The sequence below is a fragment of the Amblyomma americanum genome, chromosome 6, assembly GCF_052857255.1.
Source record: "Amblyomma americanum isolate KBUSLIRL-KWMA chromosome 6, ASM5285725v1, whole genome shotgun sequence".
Classification (NCBI taxonomy): domain Eukaryota; kingdom Metazoa; phylum Arthropoda; class Arachnida; order Ixodida; family Ixodidae; genus Amblyomma; species Amblyomma americanum.
Window position 1 is genome coordinate 38,757,746 of NC_135502.1, and position 11,065 is coordinate 38,768,810.

The window sequence follows — 11,065 nt, forward strand, 5'->3', positions numbered from 1 at the left end:
TAAAATTTAAATTGCAAAATTTAGCGCTTACATACACTGATCTCCACTAGATATCGTGAAGAGCAAAACCGCAAAACAGGACGGGACTGAGGCAGGCGACAACGCAGTCCTGTCCTGTTTTGCGGTTTTGCTCTTCACAGTCCCGTCCTGTTTTGCGGTTTTGCTCTTCACGATGTCATACCAACTGGCCTACACCAAAGTCCTTCTAAGTTAAACTCTACTAGATGACTGGATGCCGCATTCCGGCTTTCGCCGCTTTTCGAAGCGGGCGCCAGTGAAGCCACCTGAAGTTGTACGGTATGTTCCAAACAGTGGTCGTAAACGTCCCAAACCAACACCCCAAACACCGGGGCACCGTGGTCCCAAACATGGAACAAAAGAAGGAAAGAAGTCTGGCCAGTTCGGTTACTGTGAACTAGAATATTCTAGTTCACTATAGTTCGGTGTCTGCTGTGTATTTCAATGCAAAAAGTCGCGTCATAAGTCGCGTCCTTCGCTCTTTCGTTCTCAGCAATATGCGTTTTTCTCGTGTGATGTCTGCTGTTATATCAAAGGAATAAGTAAACCGAACGCAAGAAATGTGGGCATTGTTTGGAAAACCCTGTTTTTCAGAGAAACCGAAGAAAACAGGTTTGCAGGTCTGTTCCTGCCGCGGCAACGGGATACGTGCATAAAACACTACATTCTTACCTGGTTCTTGTCTTCCGAGCGTAAGGGAGCAGTAGCAGAATGACGATGAGGCTAGTTCATCTTAAAACCAATTTTCGCGTAGGAAAGAAAAGGCGAGCTATGGCGCTGAAACCATGGCACTCGAAGAGCCGCTCGTTATTAGAGCTGCTGCAGTTTCAGTTTCGAGTTGCAGGCGGCCGATGTCTCGTCTCATCAAAGGCGGGTTATGTTTATCGCTTTAGGACCTTCCAGACGTGATTTTAACCTAGCGAACTCTGTAGCACAGCCACGTTTCAGCTGCACAGCGTGAGAGAAACGACTGAGGAGAAAGACGAGTGCTGCAGCGCGTGCCTTTTTCGATGTGCACAGCGCCAGAGAAACTGTGGAGAGAAAGAGGAACGGAGGACAAGTGCTGTTAGAAGTCAACTGCACCAAGCATCACGAATAAAAGCCCATTCAGGCTTACTTTGGTACAGTACGAAACAGTACTTGATACACTGCATTGGAAAAACAGTACGTATTTTTGGTCTCTTCATGCAGTTGACGGCGCAACAGGTATGCACTGTCGTGAGAAAAGATGAGAACGGCGAAAAACGAAATGCCTAGGGGAAAACGGACACTGAAAAGCCGTGCTGTCTCATCGTGCGCAGCCAAAGGCTGACTTCAGGGACGAGGCCACTTACTTCCGATGGCTTCACTTTCGGGCGCCCGATGCTTTATTCAGCCGCACGGGCGGAGGCACGGGCCTACGCGCGAGCGGGATGCAGATATCTGTGCATGTCAGATGACGGTACGCGTCGAATCGGAATTTTTTCGGGTACGGTTCGGGTTCTGTTCACGCCTTTCGTGTTCAGCTCCGGGTTCGGACAGAAAAAAATTCTGAACGTAGATGGGTTTTAATCACCCTGATTATGCTGTTTACTTTTCGGTGTGACAGTGGTCTATAAATAAAAAAATGAAAAATTTTCTCATGCGAGATGTTTTTAGCTACTTTAATTTACTGTCTGCGGCAAAAGATATTTATTTACGGCAAGATCCACAAAATCACACGAACTCAAAATTAGTGTAAATCGGCTATGTATACCCTGATAAGGTACAAAAGGAGAAAATCTGATGGATTTTGCATCTACAAAATTCTTCTGCTTCAGCAGATTCGGAGACCCCAGGTCTCCAGTTAAGTTCATGACAGTCGGGAATTTCTCCTACGTAGAGTACCTACGCGGGCGCCGTCAGGATTGCCGCATGTGCCTTTTACGTTACTGCACACTATTGAGAGGAAGCTGTCCTGTATCAGAAAGCATATACAGACAAGACGACTTTCCGTCATCGCAAAACGAACTTGCCTATAACCCACCCCCCACCACCCTCGTCCACTTACAACATGCATCTCAAGAGCTTACCCAGCATGTTTTATTTAAATCACCTGTTCGACATAGCCTTTGTATTTCGCGTTATATATCTGGACCCACTATAACTCAGTATCTTCAAAAACAATGCTGATCTTGGCTTCTCGCTAGTACAGTGTAAAATTAGGAGTTTGGCCTGTAGATAAGCCGATGTCGTCCCCATCTTTTGTTCTGATAAAATTAGTATGATAAAAAGAAGCAGGCTCGAATGGTTTGCGAGCACTTCATGTCTGTACGCACACAAATTTGCTACATCTTCGTTGCCAGTCCGTCGCGCTGTGGCACTGTTGCAAGTGCTGCGCATTGTGCGAGAAAGAACGTAAATAATAATTGGTTTTTGGGGAAAGGAAATGGCACAGTATCTGTCTCATATATCGGCGGACACCTGAACTCCGCCGTAAGGGAAGGGATAAAGGGTGAGTGAAAGAAGAAAGGAAGAATTAGAGATGCCGTAGTGGAGGGCTCCGGAATAATTTCGTCCACCTGGGGATCTTTAACGTGCACTGACATCGCACAGCACACGGACGCCTTAGCGTTTTGCCTGCTTGGGATTTTTCTGAGGTGCTACTAAAGGTAGCCTATGCATCGACAGAATTTTTTGCTACCTTGATAGAATCTGGTGAATCTGTCGTGCATTTTAATGCGGCAGCGTTAAAGACCCCGTTGGCTAAAAAATCCGGCGTCGGCGTTGTCGGCGTTGTGAGCGAAAAATCACGGCTTGATTCTGGCGGCTGGTGCCCAGTGAGCAACCTAGGAGGCACGTGGGACACCTAGGTCACGTGACCTTGCGGCGTCGTCACAAACTACCCAATTCCTCCAATTTTTTTGACAACGCCAGCATTCTTTCCAGATAAACATTGGCCCATTTACAAACTGCCTCAATTTGTGTTTACCGAGCACCTTCTGTCTATAATTGCAGTCTCGCTTAGGTCTGTGCAATGCGTCAGCGATTTGCAGGCTGCACCAGCTGTTTGCTTCGACCATGTGCTGCCACATTACGCAAAGCAATTACCTGCCAACGTGCTAAATGGTCTCCTGGAGGAATATCTTGCAGTATCCGAGCCATGCTGCAATTTTCACAGATGCCTCTCAACAAGCCGAAAAGGCAGGAGTAGGTGTTTATTCACAAACACTAGATTGGCGTTATTCTCTCCGGATCCCTAATTATACACCAATTTTCACTGCTGAATTTCTCGTTATTGGTTTGGCCCTTCAAAACATTCACAGCAATATCTATCAAGTCATTATTCTCTCGAACTACCGCTCACTCTTGGCTGCACTAGAAAGCTCGCAAACTACTCTCCTGTACCGATCCCTACTGTACTTTGTGCCTCGTCATGTCCTATAGGTACGTTTTCAGTGGATCCCAGGACAATGTGGCATATCTTCAAATTCTATGGCCGATTTCTTAGCGAAATCTGCCATCAATGGCCCTGTTGCCCAGGGCGTTCCAAACCTCACACTTCTGACCACGTCCCGTTATGAACGTTTCCAAATTCACCATTACCTAAGCCATGAGCCCATCCTTGGTACAGCGGATTTCGAAGATTTGAAATTCCCATGGAATATACGTTCCTGCGCATCAAGACAATGTGAGGTTTCTATGACGCTGCTGCGTTGAAGGATTCCTCGCCTTAATTTATATTTATGCCGTACGGGGTTCACGCCGTCGAATCTGTGTGCGTCATGCGGGGACGTTGAATCAATAGATCATTTCATCCTCTATTGCCGGAGGTTTGCACGGCAGAAAATTCAGTTTTTGGCAAATCCTCTCGCTCAGTTAGGTCTGCCGTTTACTCTTCCCGTCCTCCTCTCATTCGGTGCAACCGTCAAAGGGCATGCCATTTGGCAGGTGTGTCAGATACTCCACAAACATATCATTGCAACCGGGAGATTTTTGTGTTAACCTCTCGTTACCTTTTCTTCTCTCTCAAAATTATTTGCTTTCTTATCAAACCTCAAAATTCAGTAATTCTACTCGCACCGCTTTGTTTCCTTGATTTTCAATTCGATTTCTTCATGCTCAATCTAATTAAGGATTTCCTGTTCATTCATAATCTTCTTAATTGATAAGCCGTTTGAGATTCACTTGGATTAGAATTTCACTGTTTGGATCTGCACCAAACCCTGGCCAATCCCCCACCGTGGGTATGTGCCATCATCTTTCAGGCAACAACAACAACAACAAACTACCCACCGTGACACATGACACTTAAATCAATGGTTGATCGCTCGAGAAGAGCAACTTGGGCCGCACAAGGCCCACCGCTGAGAGCACCTGCCATCGCATGGTAGTGGCGCATCGTTTAACCGCTGCACCACTGCGGCAGGAGGCGTATGAGGACTCCCAGGGATCTATGAATGCAAAGTAGAGAATGACCTTCTGCATATATGAGAATTGACCCATTGCGCTACCGCATCGTGCCCAGGAGCATGACGTGGTCGTTCTTCATATTGAGATATTAGATAGCCTCTACAAACTCCATAAGCTTCTATATATCATTCCCACCTCTACTTCCATTGAATAGAAACTGTGGACAAAGTGCAGTTGTCCTATGTCGATTACGATGTTTCAATAGCAAATAGGCTACCTGCACTGAAAATGAAATTTCAATAAGCTAGAAAAGTAAAAAAAAAGATACATATGTCGCCACCACGGGCAATTTTCACAAGCCAATTGCAATGGCGTCAGTTGTCTTTTTCTTTACGAATATCTCTGAGGCTTGGCTACTCCGCAATCACGCAACTTGGAGCCAGCGACCACAGTGTCCATAATTCTTTGGGCTCCGCCTCTCAGGGGGAATCGAACAACCTACCGCGAGTAGTTCCACAGAGTACTGTATGCTGCAGTGGACGCTACGTATACCTAGCTACTTCTCGACGAGTCTTGTGGTACTATGCTTGAAGGGAAAATGAAAGTACTTTCGAAGGAAACGAAGAAGAAGGAGGCACAAAATTCATCTGGTATGCGCCATTTTCCAAGGGCACAGCGACAGCAACAATCATTCGATCTGTGAGTCCTCGTTGCCGGCCATTCAAGATCAGCCACAAAGAATGAAAAGCAAATCTTCTGGGGTGTGACAAACTTTGCGAGTAAGCCAGCGAATAGATTTTCACACGGCCCTCGGCCCCTCTGCATGGCCCCAAGCATGAGTCCTTGTGTCTGGCTGCTGTTTCTTGTTGTACTCCAAATCGCAACCAGCGCTCTGGGTGAATCGAAGGCAGCCGCCACCTCAGGCGTCGGTGGACAGCTTCGTCTGGTACACGTGGCGGTGCTGTTCCGTCACGGTGACCGCGCACCGCTCACGAGTTTTCCTGGCGACCCGAATGAAGGCCACGTGTGGCCCTTGGGACGCGGACGGCTGACCACGAGGGGCCGCAAGACCATGTGGGATCTCGGAAAGTGGCTGCGCGCCCGTTACGGACACTTCCTCGGCTGGGATGTGCGAGAGGTGAGGTTCTTTGTTGGGTGCGGTTTTGCGGTTCTAGAGGAGTCCCGAATACGGGGTTGATGTTGTCATAGTAACCGAGGCATGGCGCTGATAACACGAAAGCAGAAGCTGGGCGCTGTACAGTCATAGTCTTGAAACTTGTGTAGAGAGCCCAATATTCAGTGCTTTACTGTAAGAAGTGAAATTAGTGACTTATGGTTTTAATGCGAGAGCATTATATGGCCCATCGACAACGAAACCCGGAGTCGGCGTGGACCAAACTATCCCAGATGGCGCCACCGCGGTATAAAACAAACGTAAAATTTCTGCCGAAGGGTAGTTGAGAGAAAACTGACGCCAACGAATGTTTTATTTTTGCCTAGCATTTCGGAACCAACTCGGTGCCTTCTTCAAGGATGACTTTTAAAATGTGTGCCAGCAGCAGCGGGGGGCCGCCTTCGCCCTCCCTTTGTTAGCATGAGGCGCAGTCCACTAACGTACGCGGAGGGGAGCGCTCCTGGAGTCCTATTCATCGTGATGAATAATAATGAATCCGGAAAAATTACGACTACCTGGGTATCTTGAACGAAATTGTTCAGGAGACCTTCAATACGGCACCTCTTTCTTCCTTTCTTCTTTCCCTCCCTCCTTTATCCCTTCCCTTACGGCGCAGTTCGGGTGTCCACCGAGATAAGTGTGACAGTTGCTGCGTCATTTCCTTTCCTCAAAAACCAATTATCATTTTTTAAAATCTTGAACGTGCACTGACATCACACAGCACACGGTATCCTTTTGCGTTTTGCCTCTATCGAAACTCTGCTGCGGCGGCCTGATTCGAACCCGAGTACTACGGCTCATGCAGTAGCCGAGTGCCCTAGTCACTCAGCCACCGCGGCTGGTCCACAATGGAGTGCATAGACTTCTGTGGAAGCTCCCAGAAGAGCAGATGAAAGGCGCCGGAATCTCGCAAGCGCATTTGGTGGGGAAACATTTACGCAGCGATATATAGAACTCAGCGTTTCGCCACTGTATGTGGCAATTCTCAGTTGTCGTTGATCTGGAAGCCATCCACTGGCCTCAGGCACAGAGAACGTACTTCAGGGCAGTATCAACGCGCACATCTCGCAACCGTGATTTTTGCTGCCGCACATGCAGGTGAACGCCCGAAGCAGTCCCGTTCCTCGCTGCTTCGACAGCGCCGCGCTCCTTCTGTACGGCCTCTACCCAGCCCAGGGCGAGAACCGGCGCTGGAAGCGCGAGCCCTACCAGGACTGGCAGCCGGTGGTCATCACCAGCGTCCCCGACGGCACAGACAAGTACGCCACGCTCTGCATGCGGCGTTTCGAGGCCACGATCGGAGCACTCTCCACCGTCAAGGAACCGCCTTCCCTGGTCTCGCAGCCGTCTGACTCGATGACGGGAACAGCGTCGTCACCGATGCATCCGCCGCAGAGGTTCGGCACTGCAGGCAACATGCTCGAGTACGTGGCCAAAATGGCTCACGTGACCGAGAAGCCGGGTGTCGCGCGATTCACCGCCATTGCACGCGTCCTGGACGCCCTGTTCGTGTACCGCGAGTACAACATGCCCCTGCCCGAGTGGGCAACGAAGCACCTGCGTCAGCTTTGGTGGTTGAACGAGCAGCTGGTCGTCCTGATCGCCCGTTACCAGATGGACAACATGGCGGGTCCCATGCTCAGGGACGTGGTGGCCAGCGTGAGAATGGGCAAGGCCAAGGGCGTGTCGCTCACCCAGGGCACGGACGACACCGATCAAGGGCCCAAGATAACGCTGCTGTCGTACCACGACATGAACGTTGCTGGCGCCCTCCTGGGCCTGAACGACACGTTGACCTTTAGACCGCACTACGGGGCCGCGGTCATCGTCGAGGTGTTGTCTCCCAGGGCCTCCGAGACACCCGAACGCTATGTCAGGGTCCTTTATAAGGCGGGCAAAAATGTTTCGAACATTCCCATCGAGGGCTGCAACGATCCTTGTCCTCTGCAGCAGTTCGACGAGTTTCTGAAGCGCAAATTCAAGCCTGTGTCCCGGGCGCAGTGCGGATGGAGCGAGGACCAGCCTCTAGTTTAAACAAAGGTTCTAAAATTAAGAGCAGCTGTTTGTGATGTGGGGTATTTCCTCGCAGTGGTCTCAGCGCTCATAAATTGCCGAGGACATCGATTAACCCATACAACTTTTGGAATATATGACAGAAACTGCTTCCCCAAATCGCTGATGCCACGCTGTCACTCTTTTCACGAACGCAGAAGGTTAAGGCGCCCTCAGCGCTGAAACTTTTGCCTAACATTTAATAGTCTTTGTTTAAATCGAAGCAATGCCTGATGTTGTTTGAAATTTGTTTTCTATGGGCGTATATTTGTTTGAATAAAGCTGCCTCAGTAACAGTCTAGCTGGAATATTTCTACACAAGTGCCCATTGTAAACATCATGTAGACCATGCTCCCAATAAAAGATTCACTGGCAGGCAGGGTATAAGTCCGTTTCGTATTTTCGGGGTGCTACGCTGACTCGGTATCAAACACGTAATGCGCCGAATCACCTTCAATATTTTCTGGCAGAAGGCGGATAGTTTGCTCTGCCTTTAGAGTTTCCTGGCACTAACGAAGAAGCTAAAGCTGGAGCCACCATACCAAGGGCAAAATTTTCAAACCTGGTCACCTGTTTGAACTGTGGGTGAACGGCATGTTTTTTTTTTATCGTACACCGCGTTTTCACGATTACCGCGGTGGTATGGTGCGAGCATGTCAGAAATCAAAGCCCAGGAAATCTGGAAAAATGCTTCTACTTTTCACGGCTGCCATCATGAGCCGCGTGGCAGTGAACACTCAACATCACCGCGGGAGTTCGGAATTCTCGGTGCATCCCCCCCTTTTTTTTTTCTGTGGCCGTCGGAAAAAAAATCGTGTTAATGCAGAAAGCATGTTATGTCAGATTTTGCAGCGAGTACGAAGAGTCGGCCATGATAATGACTATGTTCGCGCAAAATCTTTCGGAACTCTCTCGTTTTACCAAAATTACATGTTTAAAGCATCCACACAGAGTCACGCGGTGTCCGCTATTGGCGGCCAACAGATGTCAATAGTTGTTTACCGTCTATAGTCACTGTAAAACTGGTGCAGTGCCTTTAAATGCCCAGGAAAGCTGGGCAGGGTACTTGCACGCGAGATGTTTGGATTGCTCTTCGCGAGACATTCTCTGGCGCTTGCTGCAGCTTCCGCTTGGAAATCAACTGTGAGTGACAGTATAAATAAGAGCACTATTCTAACAAGATCAGCAAACGTTTTTGCAATGCCTCTTCATGCCCGGCCTTCCTGCCGTGTGCATCGCAAGTGTCGCGGGCTGTTGGCTGTACTAAGTACAACTTTGGTCAAATGTTCCCAGGTCACAGGTTGCTGTTATAAGCCGTGTAGCGAGGCCTTTACGGTACGGTATACCTCCGAATGGCTAGAAAAACTTTCGTCCTTACCCCTTAGGGCCTATGAAGCTTCAGATGTGGCGTAAGGGCCAAGGTGCATGGGACTAAGCCATGTTGGTGTGTAATTATCGTTACGGCGCAAAAGGCGAGGGATAGAGTAGACAGGCACTGCGCTGATCAGCGCCGTGTCTGTGTACTAGTCTCGTCCTCGTCTTCTGCGGTGTAACGGTAAAGTAAGAACCGAACTACATTGTTCAGCAGCGAACCCAGTGTACCGGCGACTGTTGACCGAAACAATTCGTTTTATGAGTACAACCGGCCTGGCGCATTCATTTCGCAGTACCGTGGCCTGCGACACACTGTTGTCGATGGGTCTACTTTTCGAGCCTTTTACACATAAGATTGTTAAAATGCTTAAAACAGTGTTATTGTGAACACTTCCGCATGTCTGAAATGTGTCTGAAACTTCGTGGTCAAAGCGCTTGATTTCGCAGGATTGTGTGTGTTGTCAAATGCTGAGAAAGTTTGAGCCAGTCAAGCTGCCTAATGCGCAGCTTTTTTCTTGCATTCCTTACCGTGATTCGTGCAAAGTCTAGCGCCGCAAAAATAAGGCAGTTGAAGGGTTCTTAAGGACGTTGCCTAGCTTGGTTTCGTGATCAAGACGACCAGAAAATCCTCCCAGTTTCGTGACAAGCATTGCTCCACACCCGCCTTTCATATATAGTGTCCAGAGCTCGCACTTGTTTCGGACAAAGTGCGACTGAAGCAGACGCTCGCAACCAGAGCTCGAGGAAAGCTCGTTTCTCGAATTGATACCTGCTCGGTGCATCCTTCAACTACAAGGAATGAAAGAAATACGCATTGCCGAAATTAAAATTTGCCCTATTTGAGTAAAATATGCACCTCATAGTCAGGCGCTGAGATGGTTTTACATTGCGAGCTAACGTTCTATGGCGTCGGAACCCGCGCGCTGCCTTGTGTGCAGGCAAGCGCACTCAAGGCATCAGCGATGACATCGTCGGATTGCTGTTAGACCCGCCAGAGCTTGAACACTCGGTGGCAGTGACCTGCTGTTATTTCGTATTTAACAGCGCAGTTTGTAGCGTAATACGTTCGCCGCATTGGTCCGATGCCTCAAAGCGCCAGCTATAGACAGACACTCCCCTACCACGGCTGTCAGTGCACCGGATGTCGCCTGCTGTCCGCACTGCGCCCGACGGAAGTGCAGGCACGGATTGCAGCGCAGCACGCTTGATGAGGCTACAGGCGGCAGTCCCAAATGTGTTCTAGCAGGTTCCAGTGCACATGCGGTTTTGCCGAAAGTTTTTTGTTCTGGCAACACTGCGATTCAGCCGCCGAACACTTTCTGTTTGAAGAGGGCGCGTTTTTCGAGCATGCACTTACCCCAGGGAAAAAGAGAAGTATCGAAACGTGGCGCGTCACCTGCACCGGCACCGTATCAAACTCTTTACACGGAATGCTTCCCATGCCACGCTGCCTTATCAAAACCAGCGCAACACGCGTCGTCTGCACCGGCGCAAACCTTTTCAAACGCCGCGCCATTGATACCGGAAACGCTTTGGGGCTAGCACCACCATCAACACCCATGTTGGTTTGTAAGCGACAAAAAATTGGAGGGGACATTTAAGCTCCGCCTCATAAGTATGAGGCGAGAGCGTAATTGGTTAATTCCCCTACATGCAGAATGTCATTCTCTACTTTACATTCATAGACCCCTGGGAGTCCTCACACACCTCCTGGTGCAGTGGAGCTGTGGTTAAGCGATGCGCCACTGCCCTGCGATGGCAGGTGCTCCCAGCGGTGGGCCTTGTGTGGCCCAGGTTGTTCATCCTGAGCGACCAATCATTAATTTAACTGCCACGGCGGGCAGTTTGCTCATTATCCGGTAGGCAGGTTTTGACGGCGCGGCAGGATCATGTGACAGAGCCATGCCCGTGATTTGTCACTCACAACGACGGCACCGAATTTTCTGGTGAACGCGGCCTTCAACGCTATCGTGTTAAGGAAATCCCAGACGATCAATCTGAGCCATGCGGCATAGTATGCGTTAGCATTAGCGTTGTCCTCGGACGAAGCGGCCGCTGTCGCTGACGTGTCCAGAC

General features: G+C 49.4%; 1 protein-coding gene across 1 annotated transcript; it reads left to right on the plus strand.

The window, feature by feature from the left end:
* Window positions 1–4,818: 4,818 nt before the first annotated feature.
* Window positions 4,819–7,756, plus strand: LOC144094658 (lysosomal acid phosphatase-like). The gene is made up of 2 exons (XM_077628582.1): window positions 4,819–5,527; window positions 6,662–7,756. The coding sequence occupies exons 1-2, from the start codon at window positions 5,213–5,215 to the stop codon at window positions 7,595–7,597; spliced, it is 1,251 nt and encodes a 416-aa protein (XP_077484708.1). The 5' UTR covers window positions 4,819–5,212; the 3' UTR covers window positions 7,598–7,756.
* Window positions 7,757–11,065: the final 3,309 nt, after the last annotated feature.